Source organism: Phacochoerus africanus, chromosome 12 (genome assembly GCF_016906955.1).
Source record: "Phacochoerus africanus isolate WHEZ1 chromosome 12, ROS_Pafr_v1, whole genome shotgun sequence".
Lineage (NCBI taxonomy): Eukaryota > Metazoa > Chordata > Mammalia > Artiodactyla > Suidae > Phacochoerus > Phacochoerus africanus.
Genome location: NC_062555.1, coordinates 63,150,412 through 63,165,384, shown reverse-complemented (window position 1 = coordinate 63,165,384; position 14,973 = coordinate 63,150,412). Strand labels below are relative to the sequence as shown.

The following is a 14,973-nucleotide window of genomic DNA, read 5'->3' as shown; positions in this document are numbered from 1 at the left end:
CTAACTTTGTAACAGTACTTAAGCAAAGGACCACTTAGGTGACGATCGAATAAACCTGTCACAACTATTGGAAAGAGTAACAATAACAACAAATCTCCAGTTCTTTGACCTAAGGATCTGGGGTCATTACAGCAAGATGGGTTAACATTTTTAAAAGGATTTCAACACAAAGGCACCATCTGATTCTAGTTTGTTGGCAGGCTGCTATATGATTGACAGAAACTGAAGAATAAGTTACCAAATGTCAATAGCACGGCGGTTGAGAAACTCTGAGGTAATCCCACTTTGTCTGGCTCATCTTGAGCGTTATATTCTTTGCACACATTTTAAAAATAAGATTTCACCATGATTCTCTAAATATTTCAAGGGTCTCAGGACTCACCCCTTAATAATAACAGGGTTTGAGAGAAATCTGAAGAAGAGGGGATATTGCTTCCTTGGATCTTCAAGGCTGGACATGAAGGAATTTCATGTTATCATATTATTTGAGTGCCTATCTTCAAGTCGAAAGTTTGATGTCACAGAAATAGTGCTTTAGAAAGACATAGGGAGTTCCTGTCCTGGCTCATCGGTTAACGAACCTGACTAGGATCCATGAGGATGCAGGTTCGATCCCTGGCCTTGATCAGTGGGTTCAGGATCCAGTGTCGCTGTGAGCTGTGGTGTAGGTTGCAGACTCGGCTAGGATCTGGTGTTGCTGTGGCTGTGGTGTAGGCCGGTGGCTACAGCTCCAATTGGACCCCTAGCCTGGGAACCTCCATATGCCACAGGTGCAGCCCTAAAAAGACAAAACAAATTAAAAAACTAAAAAAAAACAGAAAGACATAGGCAGTGGAACCACAATGTTAAGAAGCACAAAGCCTAGCAGATAGCAGGCACTCAGTAAATACAATGAATGCATGGCTAGCGTTTCTTCAAGATGGAATATATAAAAACAACTTAAGCCGCATGTTAATCTAGAAAAGTTAAATGAAGAATGGTTTTAAATTATAAATTATTATTTTCCAGGGCACAGTCCTTGAGGTACTACCCTGTTGTATCCCCTCTTTTCCTGGCCACTAAAGCTACTTTTTCTGTTTCCTAAAACAAACAAAAAAACCCCAAACCTTAATTTTCCAATATTGACAACACAACTATCAAGTTTTTGGATTAGTTAAAAAAATCTGAGGGGAGAGTAGTTGCTTCTAGGGATAAGAACCATGAAATAAAGATCCCCCCTTTTTTTTTTTTCCAGTGTTTCCCCATAGTTCCAACCAAACATTTTTGCTTTTATACTCTGAAAAGCTGATATATCCAAGAATCTGTTCCTCTTATTATTTATTTATTTGTCTTCTTTTTAAGGGCTGTACCTGCGGCATATGGAAGTTCCCAGGTTAGGGGTGGAATCGGATCTGGAGCTGCTGGCCTATGCCGCAGCCACAGCAATGTCAGGTTCATTACTTCTGAGCCACGACGGAAACTCCTGAGTTTATTTCTGGTGTGGAAAACAAAACACACATACACACCATGCACATGCACACAGAAGCTGGGTCTAGGGAGAAAAAGTTCCTACTGATGAGTTTGGTCTTTAACCTAACTTTCATTTTTTGTACCAAAGGCACTCTTGATTTGGGCATTATCAAATGACAGAGGACCTTCTCATTCAAAATGTCACCCCTCAACTGACAATAAATAAGATTTCCCAGTGCTTCAGGATACCAGAAATAGGTTTTGTGGGCATGTGTGCATATTCAAAAGATGTGAGGTGGAAACTTTTTAGGTTACATAATATACAAGGATAGCATAATATTTCAGGAAACACAACATGAAGTAGCAGGAAAAATTAAAATGAAATTAACTGAATGTGTTTAGTCATATCTTCTTTTACCTATTATTTTTTTAAATTTATGGAAAATTTCTAGTGAACATAAAAGATGAAAGAATTTTGTCATTTAGTCTCCCTGTTCACTTACTCCAAACTTTTTGTGTGTCGAGTATTTCAAAACAAATCTCAGACATCATGTTTGGCTAATCATTTTAAATAAATTGACTGGCCCATATCAAGGCCATTGCTAACCAATGAAAATAGAATACCTTTATGATTCCTACTAATCTGGGAGGACCTAGGTCTTATTAATGCTTTCTTGGACTGACATATGCAACTGAGGCAAAAAAAGCTTATTTTTTTTTGTCTTTTTTTTTTTTTTTTTGCCATTTCTTGGACTGCCCCTGCGGCATATGGAGGTTCCCAGGCTAGGAGTCCAATCAGAGCTGTAGCCACCAGCCTACACCAGAGTCACAGCAACATGGGATCCGAGCTGCATCTGTAACCTACACCACAGCTTACGGCAACGCCAGATTCTTAACCCACTGAGCAAGGCCAGGGATCGAACCCGCAATCTCATGGTTGCTAGTCGGATTCATTAACCACCGCGCCACTACGGGCGCACATGGAGCACCTGGAAGTTCCCAGGGCAGGGATCGAATCGGAGCTGCAGCAGCCGGCCTATGTCACAGCCACAGCAACACGGGACCTACACCACAGCTCCCTGCAATGCTGTGGCACTGGCATTAAGTGGGATCGATCCTTAACCCACTGAGCGAGGCCAGGGATCAAACCCGCATCCTCATGGATACTAGTCAGGTTCGTAACCCACTGAGCCACATAGGGAGCTCCCCAAAACTTATACTTATGGCCACTTTGTTGTTCATGATGAAGAGTCCACACTGGTCTATAAATACTGATAACTAAAGTAGAAGTAAAAGTGGCTTATTATTTTAGACCATATGAATACTTATTTTCCTCTTTCAAGTAATCCTTAATAACATTATACATTAATGAAATAATACAAATAGAATTAAAAGAGAACAGTTAGATTATATAATCAATTAAATTCTATTTCAGGGAGTTCCCTTCGTGGCACAGTGCAAACAAATCCGACTAGAATCCATAAGATGTGAGTTCGATCCCTGGCCTCGCTCAGTGGGTCAGGGATCCAGTGTTGCTGGCTGTGGTGTAGGCCGGCAGCTGTAGCTCCATTTTGACCCCTAGCCTGGGAACTTCCATATGCCTCGGGTGTGGCCCTAAAAAGCAAAAAAAAAATTCTACTTCAGTGTCCACTATTAATTGATTCAAGCCTGCTAGTAGTGGTGGGAAGTGGTTAGGCTCTGCTGAGTTGTTCCGAGAGGTACCTAATGTCTCAGATGAGCTATACCCCATAATTAAGTAGGTCGCTCTACACCCAGATTGAATATTGAACAACACTGACCTTACATTAAACAAAGAGTTTGTCTAGAGAGAGTATAATTTGTTAATTATTTTTCTACTAAGTTAGTTTTAGTGGTTACACAAATGTCTTTATAGACATTGTTATATAGTCATGACATTGAGTTTCAAATAAGTATTAACCCAAGTAGAGTCTCCAGACCCTGAATTTACCATATACCACGGTAACCAGGATGATATCATATTAACTTGTCTAGGCAATAAACATTTTTTTCTTTCTTTTTAGGGCAGCACCTGTGGCATGCGCAAGTTCCCTGGCTTGGGCAAACAGGAGCTGCAGCTGCCAGCCACAGCCACGCCAGATCAAAGCTGCATCTACAATCTACATTGTAGCTTGTGGTGATGCCAGATCCCTAACCCACTGAGCAAGGCCAGGGATTGAACCTACCCTCACGGATACTAGTCAGGTTCTTAACCCTCTGAGCCATGACGGGAACTCCCTAAACAACAAATTCTTTAAAACTTTCTGGTATGAAAACCTGTGTTTTAAAAATCTGCTATTTCTACTACTCAGTATCATTAATGACTTCTCTCCTAGGGCTATTAATATCACTGAAGCAAGGAAAATACTACTTATGGAATAAAAATTCAAGAATTTTGGTAAAAAAAAAAGTTTAATTCAAAAAATAATATTTTAAAATCTTGTGTAATCAATAAAAAAGGAAGAAGAGGAGGATGGAAAACTAAGAAAAAAAAAAAAAACCTCATGATCAAATAAGGAAGGAGCAGGGTGGCACAGTGGGTTAAGGGTCTGGTGTTGTCACTGCAGTGGCTTGGGTTGCTGCTGTGGCAAGGGTTTGATCCCGGGCCCAGACACTTCCACATGCCAGGGGCACAGACAAAAAAGGAAAAAAAAAAGACTGCCTTCAAATAAGGAAGGAGCAGATGTCATTTTACATGAAAAGATTTCACTTGTTAATCTCAAACCTGAACAAATGAGCTAATCAAAACACATAAACATGTAAATATTTACTTATAATTTAAAACCATCTTTATTCCAAATTTCAATAAAAAGATTCATAAATAAAACTTCATTGAGTGAACTTTAAAAAAGGAACAGCAGATCTTTCCAGTGAATTCTTAGACGGAAATTCAAAAAGAGCACAAACAGAACCTGTGAGTACCTACGCCTGAAAGCCAAGAGGTGCATACAGCAGAAGACTAAAACAGCCTCATCTTAAAACAAGAACAGCAACACTCAGGTTAAAAAGCAGATTTCCATCAATTAGATACCTTCTAAGTCTGCTCTGAAAGGTACCTGGGGAGCAGGTAAGCAAAGTCCCTCCTAAGAGTAATAAATGCAACTGCATTTACTTTAGAACACACAAGCCTATAGTGCGAATTCCTCCTAATGAAAAAATGGAATCAGTGTTTAGTCATTTGAGTCTCCTGAGCATTCTGAATTCTTCAGGCAGTCCACAAAGCTCACAAGTATCTTTCTTCATAATGGTGGATTTAGGACTGACCCACTTACCTTTACTGTATAAGACTCCAGGAAAGATGAGTTAATAGAGACCCACTCAAACAAGATTCCTAGTAAAATAAAGTAGCACAAGTAGAGAGGCAGGGACATTTAGGAAAAAAAAAAAAAAAATTGAAGTCTTGGGTGATAGTCCTTAATTGGTAAGGGAAGAGGCTGGGTAAAGGAGATGGGGGATTAAAAAAAAACCCAACAACTGTCTTTAGAGGAAATTTAATGAATTAAGAAACTACAAACATTTAAATACCTGCAATAGCGCATATAAAAGAACCACACATTGTCCCTATGTAAATGAATTCACTCCCATTTAATGCATGTCTTAAATGTCCTATGCAGAAAATAACATTCTTTGCTAATTCCAAGACCATCTGAAACACCATCTTTCAGAAATATTCTCTTGAGCCAGAACAAATTTCCTTTGACCAGAATGACTTAATTGGCATACAGCAAATCTAAATCACTAAGATCTGCACGTCCAGTAAAGTTTCAAAAGTGTAAATTCACTTTCTTGGTGTTGCAATAATGAATCCCTGCCTATTTTAAGTTCTTTTCCCTACTTCCGGAAACAGCCTATGCTAACTTTCACTTCTTATTTTTGCGATTAAAAAATAAGTTGAAATAATCAGGCCAACTTCAGTCAAATAACTCACTTTCAACTATTAAAAATGACTACTTGTCTATGAGAAAGCCTGAGCACATTTATTTTTACTTCTTCAACTTTGACTCACAAAGTCCTTTTATAGTTCTTTTGTTTTTAACTCCAACTAGCTCATGATAGCAAATTAAAAATAAATAATCTAAAAACAGGAGTTCCCGTTGTGGCTCAGCAGAAACAAATCTGACCAGTATCCATGAAGACACAGATTCCATCCCTGGCCTTGCTCAGTGGGTTGGGGATCTAGCGTTGCCGTTGGTGTAAGTCGCAGACCTGGCCTGCATCCCATGTTGCTGTGGCTGTGGCACAGGCCAGTGGCTACAGCTCCAATTCGACCCCTAGCCTGGGAACCTCCATATGCCATGCCTGCGGCCCTAAAAAGACCACACACACACACACACACACAAAGTAGCATGTCTCTTTTCCCCCACAGTTAAAATCCATTATCTCCTTTTGTCCTCACATTAACTCTGGAGTTTGGCAATTTAGCATCATTCCCACTTCAAAGATTAAAACCTGAGACATGGAACTATCTCACTCTGGTTCAGGTAACAAACAGCAGGACCAGGCGCTGCCTTCCCCACATCATCTCCAGCTTCAACATATCCTCAGCCCAACACGTTCTCACGACTTCAAATTCCCAGCTAATAATCTAGGCAAATTTACCCACAGCATCCCCGTCCATATCACTTAGAAAGAGAATAATTCCTAGGCAGCATCAGGATATGCCAGAGAACTGTTTAAGATGACGGTATCTTAGATCACCCTTCAAACTTTAAGATGTCTTAGTATTATCTCAGCAATAATTTCCAACTTTTTCCCTGTTGTGATACAAAACAGAAAATGATAGTATGTGTACAGCCCACTGCTCAAAGCCAGAGATGACCAGCCAAGAGGCTCTAGCAGCTCCAAGCTCTGCCCAGCTGCTCTTGGGACTGAGGGTGGGGACTGCACTGCTGAGGCACGTGGCACAGCAGTTCTAAAACTCCTCCCATGTATCCCCAGTGGGCCAGACAAAAAAGACACAGAAATCAGAGAAGCAACAAAAGGGGAATGAAAGTGAAAACCTCAAGGCCTAACTCTTACAGACCATGAAGAGTTTTCCACCGTTGACTTTGGATATATCCAAACACCATCCCACAGAGGGTGTGTACACATTACACCCCAGTTCTGCCAGGTATCAGAGTAGAAGCTACCCAAAGAACCAGAATCGCCAAAGTGGAATTTGTTTAACTCTGCAAATCTACCATCACCAAAAGGAAAACTCAAAGAACTAATGACTAGATAAGGTTTTCCCACAGATTATAGTTTGCTTTAACAGCCAGGTCGTAAGTTAAGACTTGAGACTTTCTGTAGGTATTGCTACTTTATAAAAGGAAAATAGAAAATACATCTACAATCTTAAAACTGTACCTGGATCAACACATTAACATCACACATATTCCTCGACCTAACCAGCTTTCTAAAAAAACTTTTTTACTGTCCTTTTTCTCTCTTTTCCTCCCCACTTTTCCTCCTAGCTCTCATTTTTTACTAAAGTATTTTTAAGTATCAACATTCTTGATGTAGGAAAAGACTAGTGCTTTAACTGGAGCAAAAAGCACAAACTTAACAGCCCATTAAAATGCACAAGACTAAATGTGAATGTATCTGTTTATTTACAGCTTTTGGTGCTTAAAACTTCAAAGAAATGATCTGTCCAATTGTTCAGTTTAAAAAAAAAATAAATCATTTTCCATTCCCTTCTAGAAAAAGCTATAGCACAAATTAACACAGTAGAGAGTAGTGAAAACAGAATTACATTTAAAACAGAGATTAGAAAACATATGCAGCTCTTTTAAATTAGTAAGTATAAAATGTAACTGTTGGTAACAAAAGCCAACAAGAACGAAATACAGACATTTATATCTTATTATGTTCACATGCATCATAAAGACAAAAACAGTTAAGTTTTAAACTTTTACTAGATATGAATATAAACATATAAAGAGGAAAAACCCTCCCTTTATCCTTACCACAAAGTTTGCTTCTATATTCAGTAATTTTTTTTTTTTTTTACTTTTCAAAAGTATATGACAAATGTCAGTACAAATCTCTTACTCTTTTACACAGTTTAGGTATTGTGATGCATTTTAAGATGGGACTGTTTAGTGCCAAAACCCAAGTGGCTTCAAGGAGACCAGAGAGACTTAAAGCTAGCACTACATCATAGGGAGTTGCAGCATACATACTGTATTGCCCCGTGCTAGTCTGATATATGCTAGTCGGCACTGCCATGGCAGCGATATTAGGTGGCGTTCCTTCTTCCTCTGATTTTTCTTCTTCAATCTTGGGAACACCAGGCACATCAGAGGAAAGTTCATTCAGTATTTTTCTAAAATATAATTTAACAAAAGGAATAATGAAGATACGTGAATGAGATTTAAAACAGAAACGCTAAAAATGGGAGAATCCATTTGATGGATAATTATTCTCCCTCTTTGGAAAAAGTATCATTCTAGTAGGAAACTTAACTTACCTATAAGAAGGTCTTCGTGAAAGGATTTCTCTACGTTTATGAGAGTCAATTACACCTTCTGATTCTGCAGACTCATCTGTCTCTGCAATTGTTGCTACCTATAACACAAGAGTTCCTGAATTGCATCATAAAATCTATGATATCGTCTTCATTCACAACACAGTGTTTAAGTGCCTTTGTGAGCAGCACTAAGCCGGGCTCTGGGGACACAACACACTGAACTGCACCCAGGGCGCCCACAATCTGGCTTAGGAAAGGAAGTGTGCCGACACTAGGCTGCACAACCAACCTGGGTGCAAAGGATGGCAAAGATAACGAATGCTACAGAAATGCAAATGACTGTCAGGCAAGGCTTCAGGAAAGCACTAAGTGTAAGACACAAGACCTAAGATCCCAACCCTAGAAACCTCTCACAAATAAAGCAGGGTGAAGCCAGTGAGTGACAGAGGCAGAAATAGTGTCTTAGTTTCATAATCACTCAGGTAATTTGAACTGGGTCTTCATTTTTTTTTTTTTTTGGTCTTTTTTGTCTTTTTAGGGCCACACCCATGGCACACGGAGGTTCCCAGGCTAGGAGTCCAATCGGAGCTATAGTGGTCAGCCTACGCTGGAGCCACAGAAACGTAGGATCCAAGCTGCAACAGAGGATCCGAGCCGTATCTGCAACCTTCACCAGAGCTCACAGCAAAGCCAGATCCTTAACCCACTGAGCGAGGCCAGGGATCAGACCCTCTTCCTCATGGATGCTAGTCGGGTTTGTTAACTGCTGGGCCACAATAGGAATTCCTGAGCTGGGCCTTTCAATTAGACATTAGATAGATCCAAAGAAGAAAGTATATTTAAGCAGGTAAACCTGTAACAAGACTGGTTAAAGTTAGGATTTATATCGCATGAAGTAGGTTGGGGCTTGAAGACAGATCTTGAAAGTCAAAATAAGAAATTTCTCTTTAGGAGCACCCGTTGTGGTGCAGCGGAAATGAATCCGACTAGGAACCATGAGGTTGCAGGTTCAATCAAACCCTGGTCTCTTTCAGCGGGTTAAGGATCCGGTGTTGCCATGAGCTGTGGTGTAGGTCAAAGATGCTTCTTGAATTGGACCTGGCTGTGGCTGTGGGGCAGGCTGGCAGCTATGGCTCCTATTGGACACCCAGCCTGGGAACCTCCATATGCCCTGGGTACGGCCCTAAAAAGACAAAAATAAAACATTTTTCTTTAAAAGAAAGATCAGAGTTTTAAATATGATCTCATTTTCTCAAGCATGTAATAGCATAATAACAGAATATTAAAGAAAGTCGTGGAGTTCCCATCATGGCTCAGTGGTTAGCGAACCCGATTAGTAACCATGAGGTTATGGGTTTGATCCTTGGCCCCGCTCAGTGGGTTAGGGATCCGGTGTTGCTGTGAGCTGTGGTGTAGGTTGAAGATGTGGCTCAGATCCCACATTTCTGTGGCTGTGGTGTAAGCCGGCAGCTGTAGTTCTGATTGGACCCCTAGCCTGGGAACCTCCATATGCTGCAAAAGCAACCCTAAAAAAAAAAAAAAAAAAAAGACAAAAAGAGCCCCCCCACACCAAAAAAGCCATAAAACTAAAATAATGAATCTCTACAACATGACTGCTCTCAATATATTCAATCATTTATCATCCAGAGCCTAGGACAGTTCTGAGTTTACAAATCTCACTTTACTTAGTATTACAATTACACAGGATGTGATTTGGGCACAATCAAAACAGCTTATTAAAATGCCAACAGTGCAAGCAGGAATGTATACTTCCCAAGGCACACAGATGTGCATAAATGTTTACTTACACATACGACCATGCATCACTGGTCATGGACACTCCACACATAAAGCACACTCACCCAGTAACAGAACTTACTGGAGAAAATGTCATTGCAATCAGACAACCATATACCATCACCAAATATTTATCACTCTACACTGGGCTTTCACACATCTCTCCTAGAATCCTAACAACCTCCTTATGTGAGGTACATTATTATCTGAGAAAGTGAAAGCTGAAATTCATCATTCAAAAGGTACAATTCTAAGACAAGATCCAGAGGCACCTATCCCTACAAAGGTAATTAAATCATCCAATTAATAAAATCCAAAAGTGCCTACTGAATATAAGACAGTATTTTTTTTCCCAGTAGCAGCCAGGTTAAAACTAAGCAGAAATACCTGCGGAGACCCCAAAAAAAGCCGTAACACAAAAAGGAGTGTGGAAAGACCTTCTTGTTTTATAATTAGCTCAGAGAGAGTCAGAAACTCCTGGAATTAAAGGTCATCACAGGAAAAATTTTTTTAAAAGACAAAACTGAGAATCACTCTTATGCTTCTGAACAATACCCCGAGAGAGACTTATGCCTCAAAGATAAGCAAGCTTTTAATACATGTGGATTTATTACCATAGGTATCACATTGCAACTCTCATCCTTATTCTGCAACAAACTGGATTCAAGTATGCAGGAAAAAGACAAGACTAGTTAAGATTAAGTATAAACAACTAAGTTTTCCTCGGAGATCTTTTTGTCATCATTAGGTTCAAATAATTTCAACATTTGAAGGGTAATAACAAAATGACCTTAAAAAGAAACAGAAACAAATTCAATAAAAGAGAAAAGTATGCTTTAAAAAATTATATACTTAATAATTCACATCTGTTAATGCAAAAAAATGTTTTAGCTTTGAAAAATGTTAAGAATTTATGACCAACTTTGATGACAAAAAAATAACAAAAAACATCTCTGGATCACAACCACAACATTGACCACGTCTAAAAAAAAAAAAAAAAAACAAGGTTTAATCTGATGTATAAATACAACATCAAGGTAACAATAATATCGTGTTACGCATATTGAATTAACCTCAAACCTAAATGTCCACCACTAATGGGAGTCCTCACGAAAACAGCATCAGCACTGCAATCTTTACATTACCATGTTTATCAGACGTCTCCAAAGATTCCTCAGAATACTTTTAAGCATCTTTGGAGAGCTTTGCTAAATAAATCTGTGTTAAGCAGAGAGCAACAACTTAAAAGAGAATGACTCAACCTGCAAATTAAGAGCTGATAACAAAACTGCAACTTGAGTCAAATCTGTTACCTAACAGGACACAAATGCACTTCACACACAAAAAGGAAATTCCTCCAAATGTTTAATAACAAGTTTGAGCATCAAAGCTACATGAAGAAAATGAGGATAAGTGAATTAGTAAGAGGAAAAAAAAAGAAAAGAAAAAAAGCTCAAGAAAGTCAAAGACAAATCACCCAGGAAAGGGGGCTAACCTGAACAGTTTGTATTTGTGGTGACTGAATAATCGATGGCTGTGGTGTCGGAATTACTCCCTGGACATGGACAGTTTGGCCTGAAGGTAACTGCACTAGAGTTACAGCTGGGGAGCCTCTTCCGGTGCCTGATCCAGCTACAGAAACCTGCAAAAATGACCATCACTAGAATTAAAGCTGAACCTTGTTTTTGTTCTTTTCATTTTTCTTAAAGAAATACCATTCACCATTATGACTGGCCTATTTTTCCTGCTTCTAAGAAATGACAAGCAAGCCAGGGTACTTACCATTAGGAGATGGTCACTGTCCTGGAACAGTCATTCTCTGATGTGATAGATATTAAAGAACCCATGCTCCTGACTTTCGGTTCCCATGCTTCGGTGGCTAAGAATGTTCTAATCGCAAAGTTCTAAAGCAGTTAAACTACCTCACTAAGATCTCACTGGTGGTTTAGGCCAGAGTATAAACCACCCTCTCTAATTTCCTCAGAAAAATGGGAGACTGAACTTAAATATGGTCAATTATTTTTTAATAAATGAGACTTCTGATATACGATACGGTATTACTTCAGACACAAGCTAATGCCTTGTCTCTATACTGATGAAAACTGCAGTTACTTTTATGTCCCAATAGCCACAAAAAAAGCCAAAGAAACACCCCTAGCATCTCCCAACCAGAGAAAGCCTGTGCCTTGGAGCTGGTAGGGCCCTTGCACACTGCCCCCCACCCCAGCTCCAACATTGGAGGGGCCAGAACCATCAATAGCACAGAGAGGAAAGCACAGCCATTTCCCAGCTACCTTGGGTGCTTTCAACAAAGATCCCTACCCACAAAAAACCCTCACTTCTTTGGACTCAAAACCTGCCAAGTTTCTAATTAGTAAACAACTCATTCCTAAAAGCGAGTGTAATCTTAGAAACTGCCTCATTTTACTAAGTTTCGCTATTCATTATGACTGACTCAAAACAGCCAAAGACTCTGGCCATGAAAGGAGCTACTAGTTTCTATCAAGAGAGGTGGTGGACCACAGAATCTAAAACTAACTTTGAAGAAAGCCTCTGTAGGAACACACTTTTAGGAAAGCAACAGTTTCTAATCTACTTACATTAATACTTTTTTTGTTTGTATTGTTTCTTCTTTCTTACATTAATACTTTTAAAAATCATTAAAAACTGGGTTTATAATAATTATATTTAATAATTATATTTATTTACATCATTCTCTTGGAAGGCAAACTTGTTTAGCAACCTAAAAGTAAAAAATCTTTTATCCATGAAAGAGAACCTATGAGGAGAGCACTGAACTCAGTGCACTAGGGTGGAAAAAGCAAAATTGCTAAAATCAACACTTAAGGAACAATAGCACACTAACAGTACAAAACTAATTGCTCCATTGTCCAGGTCATGAAAACCACAGGAGTACAGAACAGAAAGATCAGTACGGGCCTGAACAATAGGCGGAGGCGTTGTGCAGAAGCAGTGCCTGAGCTGGGCCTTGCAATAGCCTGGATTACAACATCCGGACACAAAAGTGAGAAACTGGGGCAGAGACACCCAACATGTATGTAGCCCAAGTGGCAAATTCAGTCCATCTGCCCCTGTAGTATTACTGCCTACTTCAGATTTTAATGGAAAGAAAAAGGTCATCCTATAATGAAGCCAGCAGATTTAACAACCGGAAGTTCAAAAACCACTGGATTTAAAGCTACAAACGTTCCCTCCATGAATTATAAAAAGGCATCTACCTCTTTGTGAACCAGTTGCCAAAAGGTATTCTTTTGCCAAATGACTAATTCTCAAACTTCTTAGTCTCAGGACACCTTTATACTCTTAAAAATTATTGATGACCTCAAATAACTCCTGTTTTTGCGATTTATATATCCCGTAGGATGCTGTAAACAAACAACCTGCTCTTGGGAAGGGAGAACACTATCTGTAACTTTGTGGATTTTTGAAATATTCCTTCCAAGGCAGATTTCAAGCTACCAACAGGTGACACTGACAATAAAGCTGGAAAAAGACATGCACAACTGGCTCTCACAAGCCAGCTCAGCATACCGCTGGTGACCTGTACTGAGATTTACCAGAAACTAAAACTGAGAAATTAAAACAGAGAAATTTTTAAAATACTTAGTAACTTATTTAAAAATAACAATAGGAGTTCCCGTCGTGGCTCACTGGTTAACGAATCCGACTAGGAACCATGAGGTTGCGGGTTTGATCCCTGCCCTTGCTCAGTGGGTTAACGATCCGGCGTTGCCATGAGCTGTGGTGTAGGTTGCAGATGTGGCCTGGATCCTGCGTTGCTATGGCTGTGGTGTAGGCTGGCAGCTACAGCTCTGATTAGACCCCTAGCCTGGGAACCTCCATATGCCATGGGAGCGGCCCAAGAAATGGCAAAAAGACAAAAAAAATAAAAAAATAAAAATAACAATAATTCCATTTCATACTAACATTAATAACATTTTATGAAGACTAATTATTTTCCAAAACAAAATAATTAGTGACAAGATTGTCAATGTTTTACGTTTTTACAAATTTTTTAATGTCTGGTTTAACTGAAAACAGCTGGATTTTCATACCTATTCGTGCACTGAATCTGTAAAAATATGTTATTTTCGTTAGTACGTGAAGAAAATATGCCTTACACATGATTGAAAAAGGAGGAGTATTTCTTTCTTTTCTTTTTTCTTTTTTTTTGGCCGTGCCTGCAGCATGTGAAAGATCCCAGGTCAGAGATCAAACTCTCTTGGGAGTTCCCGTCGTGGCGCAGTGGTTAATGAATCCAACTAGGAACCATGCGGTTGTGGGTTTGATCCCTGGCCTCGCTCAGTGGATTAAGGATCTGGCATTGCTGTAAGCTGTGGTGTAGGTTGCAGACGCGGCTTGGATCCTGCGTTGCTGTGGCTGTGGTGTAGGCTGGTGGCCTATACCTATTAGACCCCTAGCCTGGGAACCTCCATATGCCATGGGAAGCAGCCCTAGAAAAGGCAAAAGGACAAAAAAAAAAAAAAAAAAGACAGATGAAACTCTCTTCCCACAGCTGTCATCAGAGCCAACTGGTGTCCAGCAGTGACAATGCTGGATCCTTAACCTGCTGAGCCACGAGGGAACTCCAAGGAGGAGTATGTCAATAGTTTTTTCAGAAAAATGTAGATAACCTTCTTTGATACTACACCGAAACTCAGCAAGTGATTATTTCCTTAAAGGTTAGTTGCCCTATGGAATCTGAAAACTTAGCAGTTCATGTTAAAATTCAAGGATCTTTTTTTTTAATTTTTAAAATTATAGTTATTTACCATATTCTGTTAATTTCTGTCACATAGCAAAGCAACCAAGTTATACATATATATATATACATACACACCATTCTTTTTTTCATCTTATCTTTCATCATGTTCTATCATAAGCGATTGAATATAGTTCCCTGTGCTATACAGCAGAACCTCACTGCCTACTCCAAATGCAATAGCTTGCATCTACTAATGCCAAAGTCCCAGTCCATCTCACTCCATCCCCCTCCCCCCGGCAACCATAAGTCTGTTTTCCATGTCCATGAGTCTGTTTCTTAAACTATGCAACCGATAAGGGCCTAATCTCCAAAATATGCAAACAACTTAAAAACCCAACAATCCAATTGAAAAATGGACAGAAGACCCAAATAGACATCTCTCCAAAGAAGACATACAGATGGCCAACAGGCACATGAAAAAAATGCTCAACATCATTAATTATTAGAGAAATGACAATCAAAACTACAATGA

The 14,973-nt window shown here is 39.4% G+C and overlaps 1 protein-coding gene across 15 annotated transcripts in view; it reads right to left on the bottom strand.

The window, feature by feature from the left end:
• The window catches only part of CREM (cAMP responsive element modulator), a 66,255-nt gene that overhangs the window by 21,534 nt on the left and 29,748 nt on the right, over nt 1–14,973 (bottom strand). For 9 of the 15 annotated variants that reach the window (XM_047754760.1, XM_047754773.1, XM_047754753.1 and 6 more), the window contains 3 exons: nt 11,211–11,357; nt 7,919–8,016; nt 7,632–7,774 (listed from right to left, as the gene is read on the bottom strand). In XM_047754760.1, coding sequence (XP_047610716.1) covers nt 7,632–7,774; nt 7,919–8,016; nt 11,211–11,357 — 388 coding nt within the window. Of the gene's footprint in view, nt 1–7,631; nt 7,775–7,918; nt 8,017–11,210; nt 11,358–11,497; nt 11,520–14,973 lie in introns of those variants that run through there. The other 6 variants (XM_047754757.1, XM_047754763.1, XM_047754756.1 and 3 more) reach the window with 2 other exon arrangements.